Here is a 12,082-nt window from a genome sequence, read left to right as displayed (position 1 = left end):
TCTTTGGGCAAGCCCGTCATTGCAGCCTCACCGTGTGCAACGGCACACCCATCACCCTAACCATATCCTTCGTAGACTAGGGTTCCCAGAGACCAAGAATTTACTGAGAATTGATTATGTGACCACCGACTTACAAACGAAATCTTAAAACACTCGACTAACCACCTGTTTGGTTCAATCATATTCGACTCCTGTAAATTACTGACCAGGATAAACTGTCTCGATTTCTAAATCTGCATAGGCCTATTCTCCAAATGGAACTTACGCGAAAATCCCAGTGTTACTGCAAGTGGCAATTTTCAGAAAGAGAGCAACTGCAAATTCTACCAAAGAATAAGGAGAGAAATCAAGAGAGAGAGGAGAGAGAATCAGTCTATTACAAAGAATCATTCTATCAATGGCTAAGTATGGCAAACTCATCGAGTATCCAGGTTCAGGGATTCAATCAGCTTCGAAGTGCACAGAAACGGTTAAAAGTTTCACGACTTCACAGACTAAGCGCAACCCTTCCCATCTCCCTAAATCAGTACTATTACCTCATCCTACTTATTGCATCCATCTACAGAAAAACCAATTAGCCTGAATATAAAGAACCAAGGAATTGGAGAACAAAACAAGATCCACCTAAACTCAAGAAAAACTGTTCTCCTTTCCAGTCCAAATCGAATCAAACAGGTACACCCCATCAGACATTCTAACCTGAGGGTGCCTCAAGTTGTTCATGGATGCAAACCCAGACTCATGATTTCCATTCTTCCTCATTTCAATTACCTTCCTATGAGAATTAGAATGCAATGACGAGATGAATGTCGGACTTGCTGCTGGACGGTACTCCGGGAAGAGGCGACCGGACCTGTAACGAACCCCACATGCATTGCAAAGGGTCTTGGGCCCCATTGGCCCTTCTCTCCATTGTGGGGTCTTAGTGACCTCGCAATGCATGCATTTCCTGGTTGCACTCGGATTTTGTGAAGCTGAGTTCATCTCTTCTGCTCCAGAGAGCAAATGTAAATTCTTTTCCTTCCCCTTTCTTTTGCCGGAACTTTTTTTAGTATGGCGGCCTTCTGAGGATGACCTGGAAGCTGCCAAAGGATGGTATATACCAGAAGCACTGCTAGCAGAGGAAGCAAAAGGAAAGTTGAACCTAGTCTTTGGCGTCTGTGGGCGTAACCGCTTGCTCCGAGGACGCTTTACAGGGATTAAAGATTTGGAGCTGAAGAGAAGCGAGTTCTCAATTGAACCAGAGCTGCTGTTCTCGAGGCTAGAATCTTTGTCATTAGAAGTCTGATGGTGGCAAATACTTCTGTTTGAGTTTGTCTCAGTATAGCTGGGCGATGCTTTTACTTTAGCTTTATCCTCATTCTAGGCAAAAAGGACAATCACAACGAGGAAAATGTAAACAAAATCATAGATGTTTCTTCAACAGTAGCTTTCTTTTTTGGTTGTTGTAAAGAACGGTGCAACAAAATCACTTTAAGATCCCAGTGTAGCAGGTTTCAGTAGCTCCTTCCTAGTTTAAAGAGAACAGAAGAATCACAGCAGATGGAATTGGAAAGCCTATTGCGCTCTAACAAGTCATGTACACACCTCACCAGTTCAGTGTCCAATTCTCTCTGTCATATACTCCAGGAATATAACTATCAAGTCATTGTTTGGCAAACTGATTGACAGGACATTTTGCACTTTTAAGGTCTAAAAGGCCACTAATGAATTCATTCTGTGACAAACAGTCTAGCTTCCATGGACTATAGATAGTTCTAATTAACTTCATTAAGCATGCGTACCTTAAGGAATCCAAAGCAAGCAAATCAACTGTTTCATGTCATTGGAAATCTCTAATACAGCAATGATCTAGCATATTTTCTCTCCTCGGTAAAGGAAGAAGGGAGAAAGGAGAAAGGAATTGCATTTCTCATTCAATTCTTAGTTGCATCAGCCTGAGTCGAGACATACCAGTCTGGTATGAGTGGGTCCCACGCAAATAGCCAACTGAACCCAACAGCAGTGACAGACTCACATGTGCAGGCATTCTAGACAAATTTAAAAGCAGGAAACAGGGTTCCACTCTGTTTATCATCTTGCTTATGGTTTTGTCTTTTTAATTTAATGGCAAAACTCTTGAAATTATCCAATTATGTAAAATAGAATAATAACATGTTCTTATCCATAGCTGTTTTTAAATGCTTACAAAGCCATTGATATATCAATTTCAGCAGCTACAGCCTCTATGCATCACATCCAAAAAAGTGACAACAAACTCAAACTCATGGCTGAAGGCTGATGCCAAGAGTATAAGTCATCCAATCAGGCTCTACAGCAGGAGTCTCAACATCGATTATTAATTCCAAAAGTGCTATTTGAGTCAAATAGCACTTTGCCTCACTTTGCCCTCCTGTGATTTTGACAACAAAAACGGGCTGGACTCTGAAATGACAAAGTGCGTTCGATCATTGAGGAGAGACACAGTGCATGTGCTCTCTCTCTCTAAAGACATCCTCATGGTAAAATTCGGCACACTTTTAAACTTTTCCATCTAGCATGATGACATTACGGTAGGTATTTACATACTTAAAAAATGTGACATTCTGAATTTATCATCATGAAAGAGACAGCCTAAGAAACTCACCCTTGAAAGGCTTCTGTCCGGTGCAGAAATGTCTTCGCATTTTTTCCCACAATAACTAGATGGAAATCCTTCCAAAACATCCGAAGATGGCAGTTCAAGGAGTTGGAAGCTAGCATCCCAGTCATCTGAGAGAATATTACCTTCTACATCTTCCAATGGGAAATCAATTTGTTTGAGGACATTGTCAAGAAATTCATCGGAGCTACCATTGACATTGTCATCAAATATCCATGAGCCCACAAAGTCAATCTTCTGCAAGGATGCCAATTATAAAAAAGAACAAAATGAAGAAAGAAGATCGCCCAGTTAGCATGATCCTGTTCATCTGAAGGAACTGTAAGTTATTCAAAAGAACCATGGCTACATCCACTTTTCTCTTTCGATAAATAAAATAGGATTTCATTGAGAAAGAAACAGTGGAAATGTACAAGATCAGAGATAGAAAAAGAAACACAAATAAAAACTAAAACAAAACAGAGCCAAAGCAGAATCACCAAAGACAGATAGAAGAGTACGTAACAGTAGCATCAGAAGCTTCATTTCTCTCAGACAATCCTTTGTCACGTTCTCTTCAACTGCCCCACATAAGACAAAGTGATGCAGTGTTCCAAGATTCCTTTGAGATTGAATTACCCAAAAGGACATTTCAATGACTGAATGACTGAATATTCTAGGCATGACCAGAAATAACTTTCCTAAGGAACAGATGTGATTCCATGGTTGAGATGGTATGAAGTGCATTTACCATAGAAGATATCTTTTGGATCGAGAAGAATCGATAGCTCTGATTTTCAGCAAATCAGACAAATTGAGATGCTAGTCAATACGTATATTTGAGCAGTAAATCTCTTAATCAGATATAGTTTGACTTCCATAAGTACAGAAAGCATGCTAATCATAATTATAGAGACCCAACTCACAAGAGAATGACCTTTCAGGGGTTACGAGTAGTTGCAAAATAATTTTGAGGTTGGGTTCACAGACCACAAAACTACTCCGCGTTGCCCATACTGCTAAACCAGATACCCTGTTTATTTCTCTGTGTTTTATGTTCCAGTTTACCTATTCCATTGATTTGGCACAGCATATGTTCTTTTACACTCTAGTTGTTCCTAAAAAGACACTGTAAAAGATGTCAGGCCTTTATCTTGTTCTATTATCATGTCAACTGATCCTACTTCAAGCTGTTTGCTCGTCTTTTTGCAGCTCTTCTATAATCATCCACATGACCCAACAAATGCTTCGTTAATTTGGATCAGTATTTAAGTTCGTGGATTATGCTTGTGTTGTATAGTGTTGGCTGCTTTCTTTTATCTTTTTTTTTTTTTTCGATTTTTTTTTTTTCATACTTGTCTATTCCTGGGAAGTCAAATCTTGACTTCAAAATTGTTTGTTCACTAATTGCTCCTCCAATGGAAGAAAGGGTTAGTTCTGATCCAAAAGTTGTTAGCAAGCAGTTTCTGTACTTTTTTCTAAGCAGGTCAGAGCCATCTATGGCAAAATGCTCATCAAAGGGAAGATTAGTTTAGTATGTGGCTCGTATTCACCGTTCAAGATATGTCTTGGGATCATGGAAATTGGCCAGATATAAGGACTACTATCAAGGCCAAGTAGATGTGCCAAATGTGCCAATTGATTACTCTCTCTCTTGGGGTAAAAGCCCCAGCAAACAGCGAGGGGGCATTTGGCCTCTAGATGATGAAATGTTGGTGCTAACTGAGAAGAGAAAAGTACAATGTTCTTCCCCTTTTTCCGGGCAAAATAGAAAAAAACAAAGTGACAGGATGGCCATTTGAGTTTTGATGAAAGTAGTGTAGAAGAGTTTTGTGCTTGGGTTAATGCAGCATTACTGTTTGTGCCCTGAACTTTGATTTCCTCCTATTGCGAAGCTTGATGCATTCTCTTTGTAGGCTCCACCAAACCAAATTTATCTCGTCTATTCCTTTGTCTCATACAATATTGTTTACCAATAAAAATGATATGGAAGGTATACATATTCATTTTTTCTTCTGTAGCTTCTAACAGTAAAGGTGTTGGTTTTAATACATCTTGCACTAATGGGCACATGATCTTAAAAAGAGAAATTCCTTACGACCCTTCCTGCGCGGAAAGATTAAGATGCAAACACACAGTCATGGTTCCTACATGTAAAGTCGTTCCAAATTTAAGAAGAGAATTTCACAGAAAAGGACTTCTCATCTTACAAGACATATATCTAATTAGCTCCCAGCATTCCACATAAAGACACAAAATCATATTCATTTTAAAACCACGTCCCTTTCAGCAGTTTTGAAAAATCAACACCAGCTTTGTCTTTCTTAACAAACCCTCTTCATATTTAAATTTCAAAATTTCAAACGACGAATCAAAAAAAAAAAAAAAGAAGAAGGTAAAAAGAAAAGAAATGGGCCTAGTGCGATTAACAAATAAAACAGACTCAAATCCCTTTCAAGAGCCAAGGGAAAAAGAAAAAAACCAAGTCCGCATTTCAAGCATTGTGGTCAAGTTCAAGACAAACGCATCAGACCCATCAAGAACCACGACGTCTTATACCTCGGAAAAACCGAAGAAACCACATTGGCCTCCTAATTCGTCAATCTTCAGAACGTCGAAACGAAGAACAGACCGCAACAAGGTAGAAAAATCAAATCTTTCCCCACATTACGCCGCGTACCCAGCGTCCACGTCCTAGCGAACGAACCCCACAATGCAACTCGAGAAACACGACCGTACGGAAAAAATCGACGAACCCACGAAAACTCAGGAGCAATGCGGGCGAAAAACGCAGCAGAGGAATCAATCAAGAAAGGAAAAAGCTCAAGATGCCCCTGAAAACGCAAACGAGAAAGGGGATCGACAAAAGCATGCACCCGCGGCGGGGAGGGGGACCCGAACCTTCTTGGACATGGTCACATGGCTGGACGGGGGCGGAGATCACCGCATCGCCAATGTCGGGAGGTCGGAAGCCGCTGCTACCCCAAAGCCAGATAGAGATAGGGAGGGAGGAAGAGAGAGAAAGACAGGAGAGAGAAAGAGAAAGGGTTAGAGAGAGAGAGAGAGAGATTCAGAGAGGAATCAGCTGGTGTCTGCAAATGGGGATTTAGGTTTTTTTTGTAACAGGAAGAGGGAGAGAGAGAGTGGTCGTACGAAGAGGGCGAGCTCACCGGATCTTACCGTGCGCGCGCGCCTCATCGCTGTCGGTTCGACATTTACAGATACCGCGCATCGCGTGCCGCACGAGGCTGCCCCGATCTGGTCGCGGTCAACGCCTTTTGAGGGGTCGGTCTAAATTCACGTGATCTCTCTCTTTTTCTCTTTATCTCTCTTTTTTTTTTTTTTCTCAAATTCCTTGAGAAAAATAATTAGATTATTATTATTTTTTAATTTTCCAGATCTGTTTGACGCGACGAGGGCCATGTTTCGGGCACGTTACATGGTATTCATTTGAGGCTGGATGGTGGGATTTCTAAATTCGTTGAATTCGAATCTCGAATCGATCAAAAAGATCGTGCACCCAATAATTTTCCGTGCCTACAGTGCATGAATTCTGGTCCAGACCCTGATATTTCGGGCAAATCGCTTGCGCACCTTCAAATTCATCTCCCATTCACACACGTGCATGCGCGCACACTCTCTTTTCTTTCCATGACTTTAATTGGGATTAAAAGGGACTTAATTGATTTGATGTGACTAATCAATTGTTTAAAGAAATCCAATAAATAGATCATATTCCGATAAATAGATCATTAATGAATGAATAAGTGGCGATCATAAATGATGCATGAGTCGAGACTTTAGTGATGGCTTAAACGTGAATAATTCATGAGTTAAGATTGGAATAGTTGGTCAAACATAGGATTCGTAATTTCGTTTAGGAGCATGGAGAATGAATGTATATATCTATGAGGTTGTTGCTCGGACCACAAAGTCGATTCCCGCTAATAATGAGACAAACGTTTCGGATTGGCCCTTCTAGGGTTGATTTCAAGATGTACCCTGGAAATTGATTCACTTTATTTGTGTGCATCACTATTCTTCACAATGACTTGATTGAGATTTTGAAATGCCCTTTTAAGTTAAACTTTTTTAAGTGTACATAATATGAATGTAAATCAAGCTAACTAAATTTGAACCTTTCTTGAAATAAAGAGAGAAATGAGGATTTTCTTTTACAAATTTCTGAAAAACCTTAAAATTTTAACAATGACAATTTAACTATAGGAGATGTCATTTTGGGGAGGATTTTGTCAAAAGGCACATCTAAAAAATACTTGTAAAACAACTACCAAACCTAGAAAAAGAGTAATTTCCTATATACTGGCTTTTTCTCCAAATGCATGTAATCAAAACTTGAAAATCAAATATTCTTCCATTAAACATACTTAACAAATGCCTGGAATTAGTTGTTAATGCAACTCGTTTATATTGTACCTATTATCGGTATGAAACTATTACCGATATTAACGGAGGGCAAATGTAACTACATTATTGTATGATTGATGCTGGAGTTAATAAGGTAGACGAACATTTTTCCCAAACGTAAATTGATAACAGACGACTGTTTCGAGTTCAAGACTATTTTTCATCTACTTGATACTTTGAAAATGACTAATCAAACGATATGGAAATGGGTTTGGTCGGATACTACCGAAACTGCAACTAATTCGCGCGCTAATCATCGTTTGTTATCGAATTAACCGATCAACTCGACTTTGATCTTTCTTTCAATCCTTATTGAACTGAAATCTGATCCCCTTTCAGCCCTGCTTTGTTTATCGAAGGAATTTGAGCTGTAATCTGACCTCACCAGATGGATCTTTGGAAGAAACACCTCAACCGATTCCAAGATTTGCAGACAAAGAGGAATGAGAATGAAGAACGACGGTGGAGAATATGATTGCAATTCACAGTTCACAAATCCATCCCTCTCTCCTTTTTTCGACATAAGAAACTCCAGCAGGTGTACCGTCTCTTCCTCCATGTTAGAGAGGAAGAGAGGATCTGCCTCTCGAGTCGGAAGTGTTCAGAATTTCAAAGTTAGATTCCACAGCCCAGTTAGTAAAACGAACAAAGAGGAGGAGTGGGAGACGCGTTGTCGGGCCTTTCTCATCTGGAGATGTCGCATTTTGGGGTGTGTCCCAGTTGTTCAGTCTCCCAGTTCAGCTTGGAAGCCACCCTTTCATGGCGTGGAAAGTACTCCTGAAACAGAATCCCCCGAACGGATATGAAAAAACGAACAAGAAGAGCATGCCCCCTTGTTCACGAGAAAGAGAAGGAGGGGGGGATGCAGGTAATACCTCCATCTTCTTGACCAAGTCCTTAGCCGAAGGAGAAGAGACGATGATGTGGCGAGCGCTGGGGTTGATGAAGCCTTCCTCCACCGCCTTGTCTATGAACGACAGCAAGGAGTTGTAGTACCCGTCCACGTTCAGCAATCCCACCTGCAATGATGATTATCTCATCGACCGCCATAGAAACAGAGCAAAACCCAACGGAGGGAGAGAGAGAGAGAGAGAGAGAGAGATTCGAAGCGTTACGGGCTTGTCGTGGATGCCGAGTTGAGCCCACGTTATCACTTCCAGAAGCTCTTCCAGAGTCCCGTACCCACCTTCACAGACAGAGAGAAACAGCAAAAACAGAGCCGGGCTCTGTAAGTAAGTCGGACCATCGTTAGGTTCTGTGCTTTTTTCTTTGCTGGTCATGCTAGTTTTCGGGCCATTATTTTGTGATATTGGGCTTAGCCTCTTCTTGGTCATTGTTCAACCTCTTTCGATTCCTTTTTCTTTTAAGTACTCGACTTCCCTCCAATTCGTTGGCGTTTCATTACGTGCAATTTCACTCCTCCAGGATTTTTGCAATTGCTGCGTGTCATCTCTAATTGGGACTACTTGCTTTCATGATTGATCTACGCTTCTTTTTAGGAAAAGGAAAAAAAAAGTTGATTTAGGAGTGTAAAAGGTTCGATCGAGTGGGATCGCCTACTCCAACCCCATCTGTTTTTTCAGATAAATTTTGCTGGTTGGATGCACCTGGTTTACTTGAGACCAGTAGAACATGGAGATCTTTTTGCGCATCGGTTTGCTTCTCGAAGTAAATCATCTTCCAGAAGAAAACCTAGAGAGAAAGAGAGTGTCCGGACCTTGCATTGCCACTACTTATGTTTGTCGCTCTTTCTAGTTCGGCTTAGACAAGGGTTACATAATTGAATGTTCTCAAATCCGAGTGCAAAGTCGAATCACAGCAGACATGAGTTTGGTACTTTAGCATGTGGCGAAAGATAGGAACAAACCGGGCAAGGCAATGAAAGCATCTGAATGTCTAGCCATCTCTGCTTTCCTCTGGTGCATGTTCGCCACTGGCTTCACTTCCCCCACCGTCTCTCCAGTAAGCTGCCAATTCATCACGCCAAAAACACTCAATTCCACAACAACACACTGAGGAGAGCTGTCTGAAAGTGTCTTGACAAGGAGGGAGAGAGCAATGATGAGATTGAACCTGTGGTGGGCTCAAACTAGCGTCTAATTTGTCTGATCAGTACTTGAGAGCCCGAGACCAAAAAGGGCATGACAAGAGAAAAGGAAAGCACGAGAGAGAGAGAGAGAACGTACAAAAGCTGAGATGGACTCGCAAAAGGAATGTTGGACACTGTGTGCAATGAAGAATCTAAACAAGTGGGTATAAAAGAACCATCGGAGACGGACAAACCGAGCAAGAGAACCGAACAAAACTCAGAAGCCCCCCCAAGGTCAGGTCTGGTTGAAGTTTCACTAGGATTCCAAAAAGACCACATTTTTCAGAGCCAATCAGAGGCCCTTTGGAAGCCTTCTGATGAAGCTGTACGAGAGAAACAGCTTTGATGCAATGGCATAACGCAAGAAACATCAAAAGAGACAAGTGAGCAAAGTTCCGGTTTTAGGGATAACAAAGGTGAGGCTGGAAATTCATGTAACAACTGGTGTAGCTGCCCACAAGTTGACGAGGACTTGGACTAAACCATCTCGAAAAACAGACCGTATGAAAAAGAGAGGCAGATAATGCCGTGGTCTCTGTCTGTCTCTCTGTCTCTCTGTTTCTGATCTGTTTGGTCGCTTTCATCTAATTGTTTCATTCGTCGGTAAAAAAAAGGTGGAGATAAAATCACGATGGTAGTAGCAGATGATACCTCTCTCGGCATGAGGGTCTTGGGAATCACTCTGCAGTCAGGAAAACGACAACGAAACACAGAGAGAGAGAGAGAGAGAGAGAGAGAGAGAGAGAGCGAGGGAGAGAGAAAAATGTCAGCGAACCCTGAACTTCAAATTAACACGTCGGAAAGAAGAAATCTTTAGAGTGGTGGAAAGCGAGAACTAGAAGCAGATGATCAATTACCCAATGACATGTCGACCGCCATTGTAGACGGCTCTAGAAACAAGGCCCATCAGACCGATGCTCCCGCCGCCGTACACCAGGTCAATGTTCCTCGACACCTTTAACATGCATCACCCGAAATAGAAACCTCATTAACGTTTGCAACAGAAGGATTCTTGTTTTTCCACCGATCACACAAACAGGAAATTCAAGAATCTGCTCTCAGCCTCTCGGCCTGGGAAGCAACCGCGCGTACACATTATTAACTTTCTACTTGGACGAGCTATGCTGGCGTGTGTGCAGAAACAGAGACTTTCTATGATATGATAAAAGAGTCCCGTTTATTAGCTGAGTCGCCTAAGGCTATGCAATTAAGATGGAGGGGGGCCATCAGTGCCATTAAGAGAACTCCATCCGGCATTCTAGTGAAGCGCAATTTGAGCCATCATCATATCAGAACGTCACTTCCATCAAATCAATGAGAACCTAAACGAATGCGACGGAGACGAAAAGAATAAAGGGTACAGGAATTTGAGGACGAAGAAGCGACAGAGACAATAAACGGAAGGGACTACCGATATGAGCTCGAGTGGTGGAATCACAGGGACAAAAGAATTACAGAGAAAGAGAGAGAGAGAGAGAGAGAGAGAGAGGCGTTTGCATTACCAGCTCCCTTCCAAGTTCTAAGGCGGCATCTGTGTAACTGCTCTTCTTGCCTTGGCTACTCCCGCAAAACACGCAAATCCTTTTGAATTTCGATTGTTTCGTCTCCTTCTCCATCTCTCAACTTTCCTCTCTCTCTCTCTCTCTCTCTCTCTGTGTTTGTGTTTTTGGTGACCCCAGGTTTGATAGTTCGAATGTGGATGATGGGTGGTGGAGTGTATATATAACGGGCCCAAGCGTAAGTTCGCTCTACCATCGTCTGCAACTTTCACATGTAACAGTGACAGAGGCACGGCCTTTTCACATTACTTTATTTTTCTTCAAAACACGCTCGCACCGGCTCTCGTACCGTCGCATGTTTTCTACTTAGGGTGTCCACTGTGTCATGGCGCTAGAACGGTCCAAACTAACGGAAGCATAGTCGGATAAGCATCTCACATGTCGTCTGCAAAATGCATATTCGACCCCCCGGGGTTGACGTTATAAATACATACTCCAAAATTGAGTAGATATGATTGGCTTGAAGTTGTGAGTTTTTCTTCATTCCGCGTCCATACTCAAAACAATATTTCTTTCACCAAAAGAAATTTAGATGGTATGAGTTATCGTACTTTAAAAGGGCGAATAAGAAAATTATGTTAACCATTATATTTTCGCATGGTCTTTTCATATGGAATATTTTTCAATTTACTCGAGTTTGGACCCCAAATCGAGCATTCATTTAAGGTCACTTTTCCTAGATTGGCCAGACCAAGTCAAGTCAAGATGCTCGCTTAAACATAACAACCCTGATGTCCATAGTCTTTCCTCATCTCAAGAAACATGTTAGTTGAGCTCTCTTTTCTTACCAACTCCTTGCTTTGTTATGAACAGCACAATTCACTACGACGACGAACAGTGCATTCCTGCGCCCTTTCTTGTCCAACATGGCTCTAGTCAAGTCCCATGAAGCAGTTTATCTGAAATTCCCTGGCAATATATGTTGGCAAGGCATTGACACTTCATAAGAGAGACTCACACGGTATTCGGGTTATCATACATTAATTGTGAAATGGGTAGGTTGTCAATATATAAGTGTGAGGAAAAATCTCACATTTTGAACTAACTTTAGGGGTGAGAGATGGTTAAGACCACCCAACACTGATATTGAAAAAGATTGTTGCAGCTCTGACTCAACTTCGATGCATGAGGGTGAGATTGTTGCACGTCGATTGAAGCCCGATGTATGAAGATAAGATTGTTGGGATTATCCCATTAGGACCAGTTTATAAGCGTGAGAGAACACCTTACCTTTTAAACTAGCTTTTAAGGCGAGAGATATCTAAGACCGACCAATACATCATCGTCGACGTAACTAATGATATTTGCTTTTTAAGAGGTAGACAACAAGCATTGCCACTATCGGACGATATGCCCCGGCACAAAACAAGGTCAACTTGCACATCT

General features: G+C 41.6%; 2 protein-coding genes across 2 annotated transcripts; both read right to left on the bottom strand.

Moving 5' to 3' along the window:
* Positions 1-470: 470 nt before the first annotated feature.
* Positions 471-5,780, bottom strand: LOC104421655 (GATA transcription factor 10). Its single transcript, XM_010033681.3, has 3 exons — positions 5,522-5,780; positions 2,627-2,878; positions 471-1,362 (listed from the first exon to the last, which is right to left on the bottom strand). Exons 1-3 carry the CDS (start codon positions 5,531-5,533, stop codon positions 631-633), a joined length of 996 nt encoding a protein of 331 aa, XP_010031983.2. The 5' UTR covers positions 5,534-5,780; the 3' UTR covers positions 471-630.
* Positions 5,781-7,492: 1,712 nt separating this feature from the next.
* LOC104421654 (cytokinin riboside 5'-monophosphate phosphoribohydrolase LOG1) lies at positions 7,493-10,886 on the bottom strand. The gene is made up of 7 exons (XM_010033680.3): positions 10,640-10,886; positions 9,995-10,092; positions 9,789-9,819; positions 8,916-9,015; positions 8,164-8,234; positions 7,924-8,067; positions 7,493-7,825 (listed from the first exon to the last, which is right to left on the bottom strand). The coding sequence occupies exons 1-7, from the start codon at positions 10,751-10,753 to the stop codon at positions 7,733-7,735; spliced, it is 651 nt and encodes a 216-aa protein (XP_010031982.1). The 5' UTR covers positions 10,754-10,886; the 3' UTR covers positions 7,493-7,732.
* Between the last annotated feature and the right edge of the window lie 1,196 nt (positions 10,887-12,082).

Source organism: Eucalyptus grandis, chromosome 10, assembly GCF_016545825.1.
Source record: "Eucalyptus grandis isolate ANBG69807.140 chromosome 10, ASM1654582v1, whole genome shotgun sequence".
Taxonomy (NCBI): Eukaryota; Viridiplantae; Streptophyta; class Magnoliopsida; order Myrtales; family Myrtaceae; genus Eucalyptus; species Eucalyptus grandis.
This window is presented reverse-complemented; position numbering and strand designations above follow the sequence as displayed.

Excerpts from the sequence above, each read along its gene's own strand:
- LOC104421655 (XM_010033681.3), bottom strand. Across the intron at positions 1,363-2,626 it reads CGGACAGAAGCCTTTCAAGG|AATGAGGATAAAGCTAAAGT; the intron begins GTGAGTTTCTTA and ends CTTTTTGCCTAG.
- LOC104421654 (XM_010033680.3), bottom strand. The coding sequence starts at position 10,753 with ATGGAGAAGGAGACGAAACAATCGAAATTCAAAAGGATTTGCGTGTTT. Across the intron at positions 8,235-8,915 it reads TGCTTTCATTGCCTTGCCCG|GTGGGTACGGGACTCTGGAA; the intron begins GTTTGTTCCTAT and ends CTGTCTGTGAAG. Across the intron at positions 8,068-8,163 it reads TCGGCATCCACGACAAGCCC|GTGGGATTGCTGAACGTGGA; the intron begins GTAACGCTTCGA and ends TCATCATTGCAG.